This window comes from Pituophis catenifer, unplaced genomic scaffold (assembly GCF_029215685.1).
Source record: "Pituophis catenifer annectens isolate HBS135680 unplaced genomic scaffold, rPitCat1.0.hap2 SCAF_12, whole genome shotgun sequence".
NCBI classification, from domain to species: Eukaryota; Metazoa; Chordata; class Lepidosauria; order Squamata; family Colubridae; genus Pituophis; species Pituophis catenifer.
In genome coordinates this window covers 19380593-19400914 of record NW_027256892.1, presented here as the reverse complement: position 1 = coordinate 19400914, position 20322 = coordinate 19380593, and the positions used below count along the sequence as shown (strand labels likewise).

Here is a 20322-nt window from a genome sequence, read left to right as displayed (position 1 = left end):
CCCTCCCTCCCTCCCTTTCTCAATAGCACTTAGACTTATATACCGCTTCACAGTGCTTTACAGCCCTCTCAAAGCAGTTTACAGAGTGAGCCTATTGCCCCCAACAATCTGGGTCCTCATTTTACCGACCTCGGAAGGATGGAAGGCTGAGTCAACCTTGAGCCAGTCAGGATCGAACTCCTGGCAGTTGGCAGAATTAGCCTGCAATACTGCATTCTAACCACTGAGCCATCACAGCTCCTTCCTTCCTTCCTTCTTTCCTTCCTTCCTTCCTTCCTTCCTTCCTTCCTTCCTTCCTTCCTTCCTTCCTTCCTTCCTTCCTCCCTCCCTCCCTCCCTCCCTTTCTCAATAGCACTTAGACTTATATACCGCTTCACAGTGCTTTACAGCCCTCTCAAAGCAGTTTACAGAGTCAGCCCATTGCCCCCAACAATCTGGGTCCTCATTTTACCGACCTCGGAAGGATGGAAGGTTGAATCAACCTTAAGCCAGTCAGGATCGAACTCCTGGCAGTTGGCAGAATTAGCCTGCAATACTCCACTCTAATCACTGTGCTGGTATCTCCCTTCCAGTAAGTTAAACCCACTATAGTAGTTTATCTCCTGTACTCTGAAACAACAGAAGGTCTTGTTGAGTTCCTGCATGAAAACCGTTCAAACATTTCAAGACAGGGTTCATCCTATTGCTATCTCCTGATCTTTCTCTTTCTAAAGGACGAGCATTCCCATTTTCAGGGAGTCCTCGAGTTACGACCACAATTGAGCCCAAAATTCCTGTTTTCAAGTGAGACATTTGTTTGAATTTTGCCCCCATTTTATGACCGCTCTTCCGATAGGTGTTAAACAAATCACTGCAGTTGATAAGTGAGTAACCCGGTTGTTAAGTGAATTTGGCTTCCCCATTGACTTTGCTTGTCAGAAGGTCACAAAAAGGGACACAGCAACGATCATAAGTATGAACCAGTTGCCAAACTTCTGAATTTTGATCACATGTTCCTGGGCATGCTACTAAGGTCACATCTCTGACAAACGGTCATAAGTCACTTTTTTCAGTGCCATTCTAACTTTGAACGGTCACTAAATGAGGACTACCTGTAAGTTGAGGACTTCAATCTCTCCTCCTAAGGCTGTTTGTGGTCCTTGATGATCTTTAAATGTATTACATGTTTTGAACACGTTACACTTTAAGGTGCAGTGCTGAGAACTCGACGTTATAGTGGAGGCTGGGTCGAATCGACACAGTTTTAAGTGGAATGTCGATGATTAGATGAAACCTAAACATGCCTTTGCCCTTTTGGGACAACCAGAGTACACTCCTGATTCGTAGTCATTTTAAATTTGGGGTGTCAAATTCAAGGGCCATGGGCTGGATCTGGCCCGCAGGGTCAGTGGTAAAATTTTCCGTGGGTTGCCACTGGTTCGCTGCATGTGCAGTGCGCAGCAAACGTGCACTTCATGCAGAAAAAGGAGGCTTAAGAAGGTAAGTAGAACAGCAAGGGAGGGAACAGCTGTGCTGCACAGTTTAGATTGAATATAAATTGTCCACCACAGCTGATCGTCAGAAATAACGGTTCACATAAATCAGTAGCTTTTTTTTACTACTGGTTCGCTGAACCGGTAGCTTTTATTACTACCGGTTTGCCTGAACCGGTGAGAATCAGTAGTATTTCACCTCTGTGCCTCTGTGGGCCGTCGTGGGCTCCGTTTTCGAGGGCAGAGGGGTGCAGGACATGGAGCTGGCCATGCCTACCCCTACCATGCCTACCCTGGCCACACCTACTTGGCCCCACAAGGTCAAACACAACCCTGATGCGGCCCTCAATGAAATCGAGTTTGACACCCCTGTTTTAAATCAACTGCTTCTTCTCAATTACTGTTGCCAAGATAGCAACAACCCCATACTACGTTTGTGCTTCTTCTCAATTACTGTTGCCAAGATAGCAACAACCCCATACTACGTTTGTGCATTCAGGTTTTCCGAGCGAAGATATATTTTTGTTTGCCTTGATCTCTGCTCTTCCAATTATTCAAAGCGATTCTAATGGATGGCACAACAGGAGGTGATTATAAATTGCCGAAATATCCCTACGTGCAATGTTGCAGATGCCGAGACCTTCACGCATTGAGAAAACAATCCAAAACCACGATTTGATGTCGTCGCTGCTGGAGACTGAACCTACCAAACTTCACGTGCTAAATAATACCAGATCGGAAAGTTTTCTGATGTTCCTCATGTAACACATCATTAACATACGAAAGATACAGGAAGTGGGAAGAAGTGGGAAGCATGAGCAAAAAGGGCCCACAGCAAACCGAAACGACAGTTGTGTAACGTCCTTTACAGCAGGAGTCTCCAACCTTGGCAACTTTAAGACTTATGGACTGCAACTCCCAGAATTCCTCAGGTGGTTGAGGAATTCTGGGAGTTGAAGTCCACAAGTCTTAAAGTTGCCAAGGTTGGAGACCCCTGCTTTACAGTGTAGGTACTCCTCAACCTACGGCCAACAATTGAGACCAACAACCCAGGGGGTTGTTAAGGGATTCACACCTGATTTTAGGACATTTTTTTTTTTGGGCCATAGTGGTGAAAAGGGTCACTGCAGTTGTTCAGTGAATCATGTCATTGAGCGAATCCAACTTCTCCCACTGACATTGTCGGAAGTCTTTCTAGGTGGCTCAATGGCTAAGACACTGAGCTTGTCGATCAGAAAGGTCGGCAGTTCGGTAGTTCGAATCCCTAGTATAGGTCTCCTGTGTGAGCAGGGGGTTGGACTAGATGACCTCCAAGGTCCCTTCCAACTCTGCTACTGTTATTATTAAGTCAGTGGGGAAGATTGCAAAGGACGATCACACGACCATGGGACACTGCAATCTTCCTAAATGAGAGGAATTAAATATAAATGATTATTTTTTCAGTGCTATCGTATCTTTAAATTGTCGCTTAATGAATGGGTATAAGCAGAGGACTACCTACATGTTAGGCCGAAAGAAATGAGGATTAGCCATATTATTATGTAGTGCAGCAGGCAGGCTGGCTACGAATGCCATCTTGCTACCAAAATGGCACCTTGCTACCAAAGCAGATCCAAAGGTGCTTTTTCGGGAGTCAAATTGCAGACGACAGGAACCAGGAGCACCACTCAGGTGACCCTGAGGACACAGATAAACCTCCAAGTGCTTCAACGACCCTCTAAAAAGGATGCAAATGCCCAGCTGTCTGCAAGGAATATAAATCCTTCCATTCGCCACTATCCAGTCAAGAGCTGAAGACGCTTCTTGGATGAGAAGTGAAAGGTCTTCAAAGAAAAAACAAGGAAGTCCAGTTGCCTCCTGAAAAAGCACCTTTGGGACAGCCATGACCAGGATGACTGAGAATCTCTACAGGCTTTTACTAAAGCTGAAGCTTCAAAAGTAGGTCAGGGTGACTCCCTTAGCAAGTAGAGAGGTGATTTTGCAAGGAAGCGGAAGAGGGCTCCAGCCTTGGTTACCAATTATGGGACAGTCCCTTGATGTTACAGCTACGGAAGGAAAATGCAGGAGGAGCAGCAAGGGGTTGGCAGGGGATTCAAGGCCAGGACTTGCAGGAGGTTACTACTAACCTTTCCAGCGTGTCTGTGCTGATGTTGTCTCTTCTACAAAATGAAAGGACAAGTTATCAAGAAGGCTAAAGGAACAGAAGTTGCCTTCAAAAACGTTGGGCGCTCCATCACTGGAGGTTTTTAAAAAGAGACTAGTCCAGGGGTGGACAATTGTGGCTCGTTTACAACCTGTGGACTTCAATTCCCAGAATTCCTGAGACGGCTGTCTCAGGAATTCTGGGAGTTGAAGTCCACAGGTTGTAAAAGAGCCACAATTGCCCACCCCTGGACTAGGCAGTCACTTGTCTGAAATAGGTTCTCTTACTTGAGCAGGAGGGTGGACTAGAAGACCTCCAAAGTTCCCTCCAGCTCTAGTCTATTTTTATTTATTTATTTTGTCAAGCACATATTAGATAACAGATATAAGTATAGACATAATTCTGAATACATGAGATGGATACTAATAAATGGGGACAGTAGGACAGGGACGGAAGGCACGCTGGTGCGCTTATGCACGGCCCTTACAGACCACTTAGGAATGGGGTGAGGTCAACAGTAGACAGTCTAAGGTTAAAGTTTTGGGGGTTTGGGGAAGGAACCACAGAATCAGGTAGTGCATTCCAGGCATTGACCACTCTGTTGCTGAAGTTGTATTTTCTGCAATCAAGTTTGGAGCGGTTTACCTTAAGTTTGTATCTATTGTGTGCTCATGTATTGTTATGGTTGAAGCTGAAGTAGTCATTGACAGGTAGGACGTTGTAGCAGATAATTTTGTGTACTTAGATCATACCGAAGGCGGCGTAGTTCTAAGTTGTCTAAGCCCAGAATTTCAAGCCTGGTGGCATAAGGTATTCTGTTGCAAGCAGAGGAGTGGAGGACACTTTTTGTGAAATATCTCTGGGCACGCTCCATTGTATTAATGTCCGATATGCAGTGCAGGTTCCAGACAGATGAGCTGTATTCGAGAATTGGTCTGGCAAATGTTTTGTATGCTCTTGTTAATAGTGTAATATTACTGGAGAAGAAGCTACGCAAGATTAGGTTTCCAAGTCTTAATGCCTTTTTGGCGATGTTGTTACAGTGGGCTTTGGCACTTAGATCATTAGATATGAGTACTCCAAGGTCCTTGACAGAGTGAGGGTTGTCTACAAGGTCGCGTCCACTCAGCTGGTATTTTGTGTTCTGATTCTTTTTGCCAATGTGTAAGACAGAGCATAGGGATGCGGTGGCTCAGTGCCTAAGAGGCTGAGCTTGTCGATCGAAAGGTCGGCAGTTCAGCGGTTTGAATCCCTAGTGCCGCGTGAAGGGGTGAGCTCCCATTACTTTTCCCAGCTTCTGCCAACCTAGCAGTTCGAAAGAAGGTAAAAAATGCAAGTAGAAAAATAGGGAACACCTTTGCTGGGAAGGTAACAGCATTCCGTGTGCCTTTGGCATTGTCATGCCAGTCACATGACCACGGAGACGTCTTCAGACAGTGCTGGCTCTTCGGCTTTGAAACAGAAATGAGCACCATCCTCTAGAGTGTTCACCACACAAATTCAGAATTTAACTATTCACTGCTAAAGTGATAGGTCACCATCATAACATTATAGATCAAAGCTGTTCCAGAACTGTTTTCCAACTTCCCAAGAGTTTCCTTTTACTTAAAAAAAACAAAAAACAAAACAAAACTGGTTTCTGGTTTTCCCCTTTATCCTCAAAAGTTCTATTCTAAAGCTCTCTCTGCCTTCTGATCTCCTATGAGACCCGCATTTATTGACCCTTTTGCATCATCATCATCATCATCATCATCATCATCATCATCATCATCATCATCATCATCATCATCATCATCATCCCGTTTTCCCCAAAATAAACATCCCCTGATAATAAGCCCAATTGGCCTTTTGAGTGCATGGCAATAAGGCCAAGCACTTATTTCAGGGTTCAAAAAAATATAAGACAGGATCTTATTTCTGGGGAAACATGGTAATAGTAGGAGTCTTCCAAATAACTCCACTTAAACCCTGTCACAGATGGGCTTTGCCGTTGGTGATTACTTACTGTCCTAATTATCCTTCTGTGATGATAAGAGCTTAGTGCAATTCTACATTTGCTAATAAGGTGATTTTATGCAGACAGCAATCAGACAAACATTTGTTGTTGTTGTTGTTGTTGTTGTTGTTGTTTTCCAAAAAGTGGGAGATAAGGAGATCTTATTTGGCAAGGAAGGACCCAAAGTAAGTCTCTGTGGATTTTACTTCACTAGTCCAGGGGTATGCAACCTTAATCACTCGGAGAGCCATTTGGACCTGTTTCTCACCAAAAAGAAAACACCGGGAGCCACAAAACCCTTCTGGTGCCTGACTATTTCCTGAGCGGCCACAAAACTAGCATATGTAGTTGAATTAAACGTTCTGTTTTCTTCTGAAACTTTACTTTTCTTGGATTTATCCATGGTTGGCCTACCGGGGGTTGAAAAGCTTAATAAATTGTATGCCGGCAGGTGTCGCACATTGGCGGTTGTGACGCATATGAGTGACAGGGAGCCGCAGCAGAGGGGTGAAAGAGCCACATGCGGCTCCAGAGCCGCAGGTTGCTGATCCCTGCACCAGTCATGGCTGACTATAGGGGGAGGTGCTCATCTCTATTTCAAGACCATTGAGTCAGCTCTGTCTGAAGATATTTTGGGGGGGGGGGGGGTCAGGTGGCCAGGATGATGTCATGGAGTGCTGTTACCCTTTCCACCAAAGTGGTACCTATTTATGTACTCTCATTGCCCTGCTTTTGAACTTCTAGGCTGGCAAGGAGCTGAGGCGAGGATGGGAGCTCACCCCATTGTGTGGTGCTTGGGTCTCGAACCTGGGCTGTCAGCTTTCCAGCCGACAAACCCAGTGGGTTTGAGCCACTGAGTCATGGCACCCCTCTCTTTTGCTGAGTAGCAGAAAGAAAAGCCATTCTAGGATTTCTTCTCATCAACTGCTGCGAGAAGGAATCCTGAAGAATACTCTAAAACAAATATGTCTGTATAAAGCTGAACAAACAAGAGAAATTGTATATATGACTGCAGATCTATCACGAAAGCCTCCCAAAATAACTCCACTTAATCCTTGTCGCGGATGGGCTTTGCCATTGATGATTACTTACTGTCCTAATTATCCTTCTGTGATGATAAGAGCTTAGTGCAATTCTATGTTTGCTAATAAGGTGATTTGATGATTATTGTCAGGCTTGCAGACAGCAATCAGACAAACATTTGTCACTGTTGTTGTCCTGAATGGCAACACCTTCGTTTAAACGGTTCAGGGCTGGAAACATGAAAAGGTCTCCAAAAGGAACAGAAAAGTCTTCATTTTAACCAGAAAGGTGATAATGGTGGTGGAACCTCAGGAAAGTTGTGAAATGAGTCCAAAAAGCAGGAGATAAGGAGACCTAATTTAGCAAGGAAGGACCCAGACAGATGAGAATCTGGAGCTGATATTGTCACGAACACCAAACTAAGTTTTGCAACTGTTTGAGTGAATTGACTGTTGTACAATTGGAAGTCACCATCTCCCCTGGATCAGGTGAGACATCAATTATTCCTGGTAGGACTTCTTGTAGGATGCTTCATGTCTTGCACAAGCCTGGAGTTGACATAGATTCTGGGTTTGTTTCCCTATTCCAGGGGTCGTCAACCTTAAAAACTCAATGAGCCACAAAGGTCTTAACTGGAAGCCCCCTCCCCCTTCAATTCTGGAGCCAACCGGAAGTCCGATTCCCCCCACCATAGAGTCTCTTCCTAGCACGGCGTCCTTTTTCCTCTACCTGTCCTGATAGCCCTATCAACTGTGCCTGAAAACCTGCCCCTTGCCATAGAGCCTCTTCCTGGTGCGCCGTGCTTTTCCTCCCCATAACCGGAAGCTCTTCTCAAAATTGTGGCGGCGACAGGAAGCCGCAGCAGAGGGATGAAAGAGCCACATTCGGCTCCAGAGCCGTGGGTTGCTGACTCCTGCCCTATTCAGACAACTGCCACATTCCTATAGTTTTTGGTTTGGACTTGGTTCTTGGGGTTATTTTCTAGAATTCTTGAAATAACATGAATAGAATTCCAAAACACCTTACAGCAGCCTGCAGCTAACTTGCCTTAATAAGATGCTATTTATTTGTTCCAGAGAAGCGTTTTTTAAAAGAAATGATTTTGGTGGAGAATGCCAATGGACCTTTTTTTCCTAAAAAGAGCTTTGCCATATTACTACTATCAAGCTCCATGTGTAATGGGCATGCACCATTAACCTTGGAAAAGGAATGCTGATATCTATTGCATTACACTTAAAATATATCCATGTTTCGCACCCAATCGCTGGAGGTGACAAAAAAAAATCACTTTATACACTGTGCTAACATTCATTGGGTTTCATCCACACTGGCAGTTAAACAAGTTTATTTCTTGCCAGGAATAAACATGAAGGAGAATTGAGAGAGTTGGAATTTGCAAGGCAAAGATGTACAGAGCTGAACTCGGCGAGCAAATTTGAGCAACAGCTGTGAAACCTTGGACCTCTCGCTTCCATTAAGAACAGTTATCTCTGCTATCCTCCATCAAGTCGCACTGATTCACTTAAAAAATATGTAAAGCATCTCTCGGTTTTATACATATTTTTTTCCTCCATCGCTTCTGTTTTTTTTTAAAAAAAAAATCAACCGAGAGAATTTTACGTTGAAACCAATTGTAAAAAGGTAAAAGTAAAGGTTCCCCTCGCACATATGTGCTAGCCGTTCCCGACTCTCCATTTCAAAGCCGAAGAGCCAGCGCTGTCTGAAGACGTCTCCATGGTCATGTGGCTGGCATGACTCAATGCCAAAGGCGCACGGAACGCTGTTACCTTCCCACCAAAGGTAGTCCCTATTTTTTCTACTGGCATTTTTTATGTGGTTTCAAATTGCTAGGTTGGCAGAAGCTGGGGCAAGTAACAGGAGCTCACCCTGTTACGCAGCACTAGGCATTTGAACCGCTGAACTGCCGATCTTTTGATCGAGAAGCTCAGCATCCTATCCACTGAGCCACCGCATCCCTCTGAAACCAATTGTAGGAAACAGCAAAAATAAAAACCAATCCCGCTCACCACTTTCAGATGGAGAAGGTGGGTCACACCAGTGCATATTCTGCAAGGGATCTTCATGCCCTTCTTTTTATTGTATGATTAGTGTTATTATATTTGAAAAGCTTTTTAAAATACTTATCTTCCAGGGGAACTCTGATTATTGAATGCAATGAATGAACGGTGGAAGGAAAGAAATTTGAAGTCAAAATGAGAATCGGTTGCAGGCATTTAAACCTATCAGTTTCTGGCCATTTGGCTCTGGGGAAATATACTTACCCTAGGACACTATCTGGGGATCAGAAGAATTCTCCAGGGTCCCTCCTGTTCTATATTTGATTCTACTCGCATTGTGGTTTAGCTTGCAGATTTATGGAACCGATCACAGAAACCATGCCTACACAGTTTGCATCCTTAGCTCTATTATGATTTAGATGTATTTAGAAATTGCTTTTCTATCCACCAGGGAACACAAGCGGATGCATAATTTATTAAGAAAAATGTAATAATACAACAGTAATCCAATAAAGGCAAATATCGAGCCATTGTTTAAAAACACGACAAAATAATGTTGAAGTTCATTGCAACTATCAACATTTAGAGCTTTCTAATGGTTGACGGGACAGAGCTCCCTGTGGATTAAGTCAGTACGCAAACTTACTTATTTTAAGATTTGGAGATCTTAAAAGCTTCATTTATAAAAGGAGTCAAATGCATTGATTAAAAATAGGATTGCCAACATGATCGCCAATGTCTGATAGGGGATATGGAGGAAGAAGAAGAAGAAGAAGAAGAAGAAGAAGAAGAAGAAGAAGAAGAAGAAGAAGAAGAAGAAGAAGAAGAAGAAGAAGAAGAAGAAGAAGAAGAAGAAGAAGAAGAAGAAGAAGAAGAAGAAGAAGAAGAAGAAGAAGAAGAAGAAGAAGAAGAAGAAGAAGAAGAAGAAGAAGAAAAAGGAGAAGGAGAAGAAGGAGAAGGAGAAGGCGAGGAGGAGGAGGAGGAGGAGGAGGAGGAGGAGGAGGAGGAGGAGGAGGAGGAGGAGGAGGAGGAGGAACAGCAGCTGCTTCTTGTTGGGATTTCATCAACATATGTTCAAATTCAATACTCAACAACATGCTTCTCACAAATATTTCAGCACATACAGAAACATCTAAAAATTGGGGATAAAAAAGCCCTGACCCTCTGCCTATGTTCTCCATATTTCATACAGGAATGTATTAAAATCTGAACAGGAAGACACATTTTAAAGTAGAGTTGAATGGCTGTTGAAAATATATTTAAATATAGTGAGAAGGGACTTTCGACACTGTAAACAGAATCTCTCCTATTATCCTTTTAAAGCAGCTAAAAGTGGGCGGGAGGCATTCTGTCTTTTGGGAAGGATACTTTTTTTGGGTGGCTACCTAATCTTCTGGAGTGATGGGAATCAACTGTACAATGACAGGTAGTCCTCGACTTACAACAGTTCCTTTAGTGACCGTTCAAACTTATGACGACTCTGAAAAATGTGACTTATGACCGTTTTTCACAGTTACAACCTTTGCAGCATCCCCAGGAGGACGCGATCGAAATTCAGATGCTGGACCAACTGGTTCATCTTTATGACTGTTGTTGTGATCAACAGGGTCACGGGATCCTTTTCAGTGATCTTCTGACAGCAAATTCAATGGGGAAATCAGATTCACTGAACGACCGATGTTACTAAGTTAACTCATGTGGCAAGCAATGTCTTACTTAGCAACAGAAATTTTGGGATCAATATTGTAAATCAAGGACTACCTGCAGTAGTAAGTGCTACCTTCGCATCAGTGGTGAAATCCAATTTGTTTTACTACTGGTTCTGTAGCCGTCGCTTGGTGGGCGTGGTGTGGCTTGGTGGGCATGGCTTGATGGGCATGGCAAGGGAAGGATACCGCAAAATCTCCATTCCCACCCCACTCCTGGGGAAAGGATATTGTAACATCTCCATTCCCACCCCACTCTGGGGCCAGGCGGAGGTGGTATTTGCCAGTTCTCTGAACTGCTCAAAATTTCCGCTATCGGTTGTCCAGAACCAGTGGTGGGTTGCTACCGGTTCTCCCCGGTTCTTGCGAACTGGTAGTGGAAATTTTGAGTAGTTCGGAGAACTGGTAAATACCACCTCTGCCTGGCCCCGCCCACAATCTATTCGCTGCCTCCCGAGTCCCAGCTGATCGGCTAGAAGGAAAAAATCAGGGCTCACTTGACAAAGAAGAGAGAGAGAAAAAAACAAGACACCGTAGCTTTAAACTGAGAAGCCAAGAAGCCTCCCAACGGATTGGCTAGAACCAATCCACTCCTTGTAAACCGCTCAGTGATGGTAGATTGGCAATTGAGGCCAAGCTGCCTGAAAACGGTTTCCGATGCTCTCGGTGGTGGCAGAGCAGCAAAAAAAACTGTTTAAGCTCTTGCTGTGGCACTTCAAAGGGCCGCCCTACAGCTGATCAGTGGCAAAAGGCAGTGTGGTGGTAGATCAGTGCGCTCCAAAACAAACTGGTAGACTGGGACACTCCAAAAACAAATGGGTAGACCGGTACAGCTCTGCAAGCAGTTAAAAGCCTGGTAGACCAGTACCTCTTCTAAATCCTAAAGAATTGTTTGTCACATGATCATCAAACCACGCCCATAAAATAAGCCACACCCACAGAACCGGTAGTAAAAAAAATTAGAACCCACCCCTGTCCAGAACCTGCTGGATTTCACCCCTGCTTCGCATTAAACTAGAAGGGAGGCATGTAAGAATAAGGACAAAGACGCCAATGCAATGGTAATTCAAGACCTACGGCCAAACTTAAAAGTGTAATTGACTTTGGTCCCTCCACATTGCATGAACTGATTCCAAGATATGCCTACTTTGGATGGTCCATCAAAAACTTTTTCATCCCACCTCTTCCCTTTCTCAAGTCTTTTCTGTCCACCCTCTTCCCTTGAAGCCTTTGAACACTCATTCCTCATTCCAAAGCATAACATCTGGTATCGAGGCCAGTGATACTTACATGGCAGAATGTAGGGAGCATGAGGAGACACATAAGGAAGCCATGCAGAAGGGGAAATAAAAAAAAAAAAGAAACAGAAAGAAAGAAAAACGAGTTAATAAATCAGCTCTTTTTCTTTTCTTTTCTTTCAGAATGAGGCGGCTGCATATCGGCATTTGATTCTGCCAGGGGGCTAAAGGGATGCAGATTGACAGACAAACCACATCCGTTTTCTGAAAATCAAGGATGGGATCTAATGGTGGTCTGGAGAATTAGCGTTGTACCTTTTCAAAGAAGAATGAGAAATTGGATGAAGAGCTGGCTGAGATTACTCATGTTATCTGCATTCCTTATTTTATTTATTTATTATTATTATTTTGACTCCTTGGTGCTCTCTGAGTTTAGCTGTTTTTTTTTTTTTTTTTGATTTGATTTATATGCCGCCCTTCTCCGGAGACTCAGGGCGGCTTACAATGTGCTCAGCAATAGCCTTCATCCTTTTGTATATTTATACAAAGTCAGCTTATTGCCCCCATAATCTGGGTCCTCATTTTACCTACCTTAGAAAGGATGGAAGGCTGAGTCAACCTTGAGCCTTGGTGAGATTTGAACCTGCAGTAATTGCAGGCAGCTTAATAACAGGGTGCCTTAGACCACTGTACTACCAAGGCTCTTGGAGGTTTCTTGGAGATGTTTCATTACCCAACTAGGCAGCACCTTGAGTTCTTCTTAGAATGTAGAAGATTCTGGTGCGCTGATAATGTTTCTTAGTCGGATAGTGAAATGTCTACCAAGTTCAGAGGGCATCAGGGACCCCAGAATTCACCCCATGAGCTGCAAATGTTCTCTTCTACGGGTGACTTTTTCTTTAAAGTCAACCAGTTTAAACATCTAGATTTGAGGCTCTGGTGGTTCTTCTGCCAGAGATCGTGTCTGTCTCTGTCTGTCAACTCTGTCTACCAGGTGGTACAACTTGGGACCTCTTCCAGCCAGTCCCACAATTAATTCTACCGAAGCCCATCCTCTATTCATCAGGCCACCAACTGTGTTGCCTATTTTTTTCTCCCCCATTTTCAATATTTATTTCAAAGGCATTGTTTCATTTTGGTTACCAAGACACAGATGAGGGAACAGTTGATCCCTTCGCCAGCCCAGTTGGCATAGGAATACCTCAACAAATATTGACAGCATTCTTCAAATGGTGACGAGCTTCACATACATTTATTACAAGTAGAATAATGCGAAGTTTGCACATGCTGGCCTCTACATGCTCCTTTTAAGGGAAACCAGAAAATCAAATCCAGCTAACAGGTCCAAGGCCTTTCTGCAACACACACATATATCAATTTCCACCTTGACCAGGGAAGTCTTCTAAGAACAGGAAGAATAAGAAGTTGTAATTGTTAAATTCTTCCAACGAGCATAATTCTTAGACATGTCTACTTTGCCAATCTCACCTGATTTTATTAGAGGTTTCGACTAGCGGTTCTTTAAAAGGAACCTTGAAATGTGTCTATGGAGATTCAGAGTCATCCATATCATAGTTGTCTCAAAGGTGCTTTTTCAAAAGGCACATGGAATTTTTAATTTGAGAAAGAAGAAGACGACGTTTTGCTTCTCATCCCAGAAGCTCAATCAATTGTAAGGTAAAGATAAAGGTTCCCCTCGCACATATGTGCTAGTCGTTCCCGACTGTAGGGGGAGGTGCTCATCTCCGTTTTAAAGCAGAAGAACCAGCGCTGTCTGAAGACGTCTCCGTGATCATGTGGCCGGCATGACTAAAGGCCAAAGGCGCATGGAATGCTGTTACCTTCCCAGCAAAGGTGGTTCCTATTTTTCTACTTGCATTTTTTTATGTGCTTTCGAACTGCTAGGTTGGCAGAAACTGGGACAAGTAACGGGAGCTCATCCCGTTATGCGGCACTAGTGATTCGAACCGCTGAACTGCCAACCTTTCGATCGACAAGCTCAGCATCTTGGCCACTGAGCCACCGTGTCCCTATCAGTTGCAACAGAAGTACAACTGATGTAGCTTCTTGGATGGGAAGCAAAACATCTTCTTCTTCCTCAAATAAAAAAAAACAAACAATTCAGTTGCCTTTTGAAAAAAAAGCACCTTTGAGGTTACCTTAAAAAGTATATCAGTGATGATTCTCAGCCATCCAGGTAGACCTGTCTGAAGGTTGAGTCATGCCAACTGAACTTCATTTCTTCTTGGGGTTTGAAATGCTTCGCTGTTTATTCAAGTGACATCGTCAACAAAATGTTTCAAACCAAAAAAAACCAAAAAGAAGTCCAGTTGCCGTGACTCAACTTCCAGACTTGAAAAGTATCATTTGGTAAGGGACAAAGAATCACATCTGGTAACAAATCATTAGTGCCCTTTGATTCATCCACAGGGAATGTTATTAAAAAGAGACTTCAGAATTGTATTTGTAGTTGGCATTGCTGGGTGAGGATTTTTTTCCCTTAATTGGCCAGGGTTCCATTCATCATCATATCCATAGATGAAAAAAATGGTGTGTGAGTGAGTGTGTGAATGGGCATATTTCTCCAAAATAACCTGTAAAATATTTTGAATCAGTAGTCCCTAACTCTGTGATGGCGAACCTATGGCATGCGTGCCCAAAGTGGCATGTAGAGCCATGTCGCCTGGCACGCGCGGCCTTGCCTCTTTGTCTTCTGGGTTTCTGCCACAGGTGCACGAGTGACGATCAGCTGTCCACGCACGCGGCAGTGCCGAAAACTGGTGTGCACATGCACACCAGTCAGCTGATTGTCAGGTGTGCATGCGTGCCAGAACCCTAAAGTTCAGCTTTTCAGGAATGTGATCCCTTCGCGCGCACGGCAGTCGAAAACCAGCTTGTGCATGGCGCTGTCTAGCTAATCGTTGGGCGTGCATGCGTGTTAGAACCCAGAAGTTCAGCTTTTCTGGAGGGTGGCCCCGACGAGCGTGCACGCACCATGTTTCCGAGCCATCTTTTCGGCACTTGGTGCCAAAAAGCTTCGCCATCACTGCTCTAACTAATAGTGAAGTGCTAGAAATAGATGTTCAGATTTTTTTCCCCCAGTTTCTTTTTTTTTTTTAAATTTGATTTATATGCCGCCCTTCTCCGGAGACTCAGGGCAGCTTACAATGCGTTAAGCAATAGCCTTCATACTTTTGTATATTTTTATACAAAGTCAGTTTATTGCCCCCACAAACTGGGTCCTCAATTTACCTACCTTAGAAAGGATGGAAGGCTGAGTCAACCTTGAGCCTTGGAGAGATTCGAACCAGCAGTAATTGCAGGCAGCTGTGTTAATAACAGGGTGCTTAGACCACTGTACTATCAAGGCTCTAAAGAAAGCACATCCTCTAAGAAAAGGAATGTTTTGGGTTGTTGTTTTTTTTTAGAATAGTGGTCTTCTTTGTTTATTTACACTCAAAATATAAGAGAAATTCCAAGAATTATGTTCTGTGAGTCTGTCTTCAGTAATCTCTTTAAATGATAGAGTCATAGGGCTAGAAGGGACTTGGGAGGTCTTTGAGTCCAACCGCATGCCCAAGGCAGGCATCCTTATACCAACCTGGGCCTGGTGGCTCAGCAGACTGATAGCATTGTGATTAACATCTGCTGCTTGCAATTACTGCAAGTTCAAATCTCACCAGGCTCAAGGTTGACTCAGCCTTCCATCCTTTCTAAGGTAGGTAAATTGAGGACCCAGTTTGTGGGGCAATAAGCTGACTTTGTAGAAATATACAAAAGTATGAAGGCTATTGCTTAATGCATTGTAAGCCGCCCTGAGTCTCCGGAGAAGGGCAGCATATAAATCAAATTTAAAAAAAAAAAAAAAAAACCTGGACAAAAATGGCTGTCCAGTCTTTTCTTGAAAACCTCTAATGATGGAACATTGAGAGGCAAGCCAAGTTCCATGGATTAATCGATAGTGGTCATGAATTCAATGTCTTTATTTTAGCTTTAATCCATCTGGTAAAGGGAGTTGGTAAGCGGGGCAGTTCCCAAAATTATTTTTATTTTGTGGGTGGGGAGAGAAGAAGGAAAGGATCAGAATCTTGATGACTTTTGATCCTTGAAAGGGATTTGTTATGTCTGCGCAGGCGTGAGCAGAGACTTTTCTTCTGCCACGCAGGTGTGGGACATATTTTAATGTTATTGGTAAAAGGCTGATAGTTTTCCTTTAAAAGGGGCTATCAGCCGGAAGTTGCATGTTGGTTTTACTGAGTCATTATCTGCAATAAACATTGCTGCTAGAAGTTTGGCTTCTCATCTGTATTCCGACTCCCACACATTCCATTGGCGATGAAGATGGGATTCGAACCCACGCGTGCAAAGCACAATGGATTTCATCTAAAAGGAGATCTCAAACTGGATAGTGGAACTCTCAACCGCTGACCAGACACGACACGATGGAAGACAAGGAGACCAATCCCCCAAAACTGTACCCTCTCTGGAACCCCCCTCCCCCCCAGCAGGAAGTGGTACAGTCCTCCATGCAAATCGAACAGGGGAACAGGCAATGTGTATCAAAGGTGGGGAAGGGGAGTTGCAATAAAGGGAGGCAGAGCAGATGTGACATACAGCAAGACAATACTGACCTTGGAATAAGGTTGAGCTTGTGGGCTCACTTATTTCTAAACCAGGTAAGGAAACAATGGAAGAGAAAAAAAAGATGAAGATAAAAAGGAAAATAAATATATCGCTTCATCATTAGCACTCCACGAAACAGATTGTTGTAAAGAAGAGATGGAATGAAGGAGGAGGAGGATGTGTAGATGGGCTAAGGAGAGAAGACGGACTCTAAAATGGATGAGAAATTAAAATAAATGAAAAAAATAAATAAAAAAATACCCAGTGCTGTTGGAAAATGAAGCATAGAAAGTAGGAAGAGAAAATGTGACTCCATGAAATGTAATTCATAATGTCCAGCCTTGCAAAAAAGTTGCTCTAACTCTAACGCTTAGGACCACACATACAATGTTTATGGGTTTCTTGATGTTATCTATTGAGGTTGTTGGATATTTTGAAGAAGACCGCAGACCGTAGATCGGATGAACTTCTCAGCCCTGTGAGAAGAAGCTAACTTTAGAAGAAAACGATCAATTGGAGGCATCTCTTGGACCCTCTTTGCCCCTTCTCCCTCCAAGAAACGAAAAGCTTAAGAGAAGATACATTATTTAAAATTTCTGGTGGCCATTGTTATCTTCATTTATCGCTTCCTGAGCCTTTCTTCTCACTGTTCCTTATTTCCGCCGATATGAGAAATGGCGCTAGAAACCAAATAATTTCAAACAAGAGGCAGTCTGCCTTTTCCCATCCTCTTTGCAGCCATGACTTGGTTGCTAGGAAAGTAGACTAGAAAGCCAGATAATTAAAATCCAAAATAAGAACCAGAATCCACCAACATTGTCATCATCATCATCATCATAACCACCATTCTCACACACCTGAGGTTTAGCTGAAGATGAGAAGGAGAAAAAGAAATAACAGTCACAACATAATTAAGAAACATGATTAATTGAAGAATCTAGCTGGGCTTCTGAAGAAATCTCCACATGTTAATTGAAGAAACTCCGTACACTGAAGGCCTCAAGATAAATCTGAAGCTCTACTTAATACTCTTGACTACTCCCGGTTTTGACTCCCTATCACCCAAACACCCTTCAGAGTTTTCTGATGTAATGTCTAATTCCAAACTCTAGCAGCAGAACCGTTACTTGACTCTGCAAGTTGGGCTTTGCTGGATCTCTTTTGTTGTGAGTCCCTAACTAAAGACAAGAGGATCACCTTGCTAGGTTCTATGATATGTGACAAAACAACAAAAACTATTCCTACACTTTCTGCATTTCTGGAAATGGCCTTGATTGCTTTGCATTTTGATTGCCTCTTCAACTACATTGTCTCAATAATCCATGTTTCCGTAAAAGATGGGCTCCAATGACTTCAGTGTAATCACCTATTAACTTCATGACTTCTGCTTGGCTTGTCAGCAGGTGCGAGCAACTCTTGTCCTTCCAGATGTTTTTGAGCTATAACTCCCAGAGAACCTGCTGGGAGCTGAGATTAGCCAGAATTTTTTTTTGGGGGGGGGGGAAGGAAAGCTACTGTCCATCACTAGCTCACATGGTCCCCCCCTTTTTCCCCACAAATCAGTTCTGCTCAGCTTCTCTTATAATTCCAACATGATAAATGATATTACTTCTCAAGCAATGCATTATTCATTGCTTAGGACCACAATTGCTCTGTCAATAAAAAATGAATAAGGGACACAAGACTCTATTCTATTTCAGCAAATCTTCATGTCACATGTAGCTAACAAGTGTTGTGCAAAACTGGTAAAGAGAGGAAGAAAGAACAATTGCTACACCAAGATTAAACCAGGACAATATGGAGGGCACTGGGCTGTGGTTTCAATTGTCAAGATTGTGACTGTGAACAGGGGACCAGATTTTGTCCGCTGTGCTAAACCAGGATAAAACTCTCTTCATTTCACAAATGGATCATAGTTCCTTTATTACTAGATAAAGTTAGGAGGTAATTTAAACAATTGCAAGAAAGAAAGCCATACTACTTTCTACAATATTGATATAATCGGGAAAGGAATCGGTAAGATTCACTGTGTGTTGATAAGAGGATCCGTGTGAAAGTCGATAAAAGCAGAAGAAGGTAGAGATAGGATGCAGAAACGTGCAATAAAACAAGTACATTTTCCGGGGTGCTCAACTTCAGAAAAACCACAAAGCTGAAGCATCATAAAGCATTCTCTCTTGAAAGGTTTCATCCTTCAATTAAGGGTTTACCCATCAAACTAAGAGGGCTGACTTAGGACCTTGCATGATTGATCTACTATGGTTCTAAATCGTGGCTTAAGGCTTCTTATTTTACATCAATGCTCCTTATTGTGGCTTAGTTGATAACTCATATGAATTCCTCTCTTACATTTGAAAGCATGTTTTCAGTAGAATATGTTTCCTACAAGTCATGGGATGATCCACAACTGCTCAAAGACACTGGGATAACTGGTTACCCTCTTTTGACAAGAACGCATAGCTCCTCTATAGAGTATTCAGTTAATATATATCTGTCCAATTGATACAATTACTGCTCTATGCTTCAGAATGTCTTTTATGTCCCTGATATTTTACAGAATCAGAGCAAAACACTTCACTTTTATATAATAGATTTTTTTTAATAGGCCATCATAGTTACATAATGAGGACTATTTTAGTTTGGAACATGCTCCAGAAACAGATACTATAGATTTATTAAGTAAAAGAAATGAAGGGATTATCTGAAACCAAAGTCCAAGTCTGTCTATCCTGGCCCAAATGCTGGTGCAAAGTTTTGTCCACAACTCTCATTGCCTGCTGCTGTTAGTGTGGTTATTTGTGGGGTGGATGGGAAGATCTCTGTGTCAACTCGCAAAGCATCCCTGGCCTGCTCTCGAGTTGCCATAGGCAAGCGGGATGGGAAAACGAACTTGCGAGGCAGCATGTCAGTCAAAAACAAAAGCACATTCCAGCCATATCTCTGTCAAGGCTGTCTCCCGGGGTTACCCACAATGGCTGGAGGGGAGTGATTTCTACAACCCATAAAATTGCTTCGTTGGAGAATGTGACTGATGACACACCTTGGGAGGAGGGGGGAAACAGGGTCAAATTACGTGGGGTCAGAGTTGGCTTCACTTGGAACATGCCAACATGAAGCTCCTAATAAATAACTGGATTTCTTTTGAAGCTTGGCTCATTAGGGCATCAGTCAGAACCCTGACACTCTGGACACCACCCATCCCTTACTGGATGAATCCCAAATGCAACGGATCTGTGCTTGCTCTTAATTTCTCTCTACAAGGTCTTCTCCGTCTGCATTTGAGTGGTGACCTCCTTTTCCCAAAGCAGTGGGAAAGCTGATGAAAAGACATTTCAAACATTATCTCTGCTCTAAGAAAGAAAAAACCAAACTCCCATTTTAAACTGGGGAACTCTAAATTGAAAGCGATAATGATTGATGAACTAAGAATTGGCACTTCCTAACTACTAGGAATAACTTTAGATAACTAAATGCCACTTGTCCTGGAAGTATGTTTGGTCCCACAACTTTTGCAAGGCTGTATGGTACAACTCTGTGATGATGGGATGGGATAGACGTCATCAGGAGTTAACTAATCAGCATTATACATCATTTTAGCTCCTAATGTACAGATGGGTACACTATCCCATTGTCTGCATGATTTCACACCACTACAGATATTTCCAATTGCTTCCTCTCCCTCTGCCCTCTTACGTTCTTTAAGACCAACCAGCAATGTTTATTTAATATTGCATCTTATTCATCACCGACTGGAAGCAATTGCATTGATTTCCTTTGACCGTCCGTTTCCGTCTATTAGTAACTTCCCAAAAGCCAACTTTATGACTTTCATTCACTTGCCAAATTTCAACTGGCATGTGCTAGCATTACATGTGCTTTGCTACAGTTCCGTTGTAGGTTTAACTTTCTCTTTAAAAAAAAAAATGAGATGGACTGAGATAAAACTGTCTTGATCGAGGAATATGGAAGGAAGAATATAAACCTAATGTTCTTAAATGAGGAGAGGTTGAGGAGAGGGATGATAGACAATATCGTTCCTGTGCTTCTATATTGATTTTCCATCCAATGTTAGCCACAATAATATTAACAATGCTGGTGAAAAT

General features: G+C 42.9%; 1 protein-coding gene across 1 annotated transcript in view; it reads right to left on the bottom strand.

The window, feature by feature from the left end:
* The window catches only part of LOC139323098 (protein CEPU-1-like), a 177053-nt gene that overhangs the window by 3368 nt on the left and 153363 nt on the right, over window positions 1-20322 (bottom strand). The window contains exons 5-6 of the mRNA XM_070952318.1: window positions 16228-16263; window positions 3599-3631 (exon numbers count right to left, since the gene is read on the bottom strand). Coding sequence (XP_070808419.1) covers window positions 3599-3631; window positions 16228-16263 — 69 coding nt within the window. The remainder of the gene's footprint in view (window positions 1-3598; window positions 3632-16227; window positions 16264-20322) is intronic.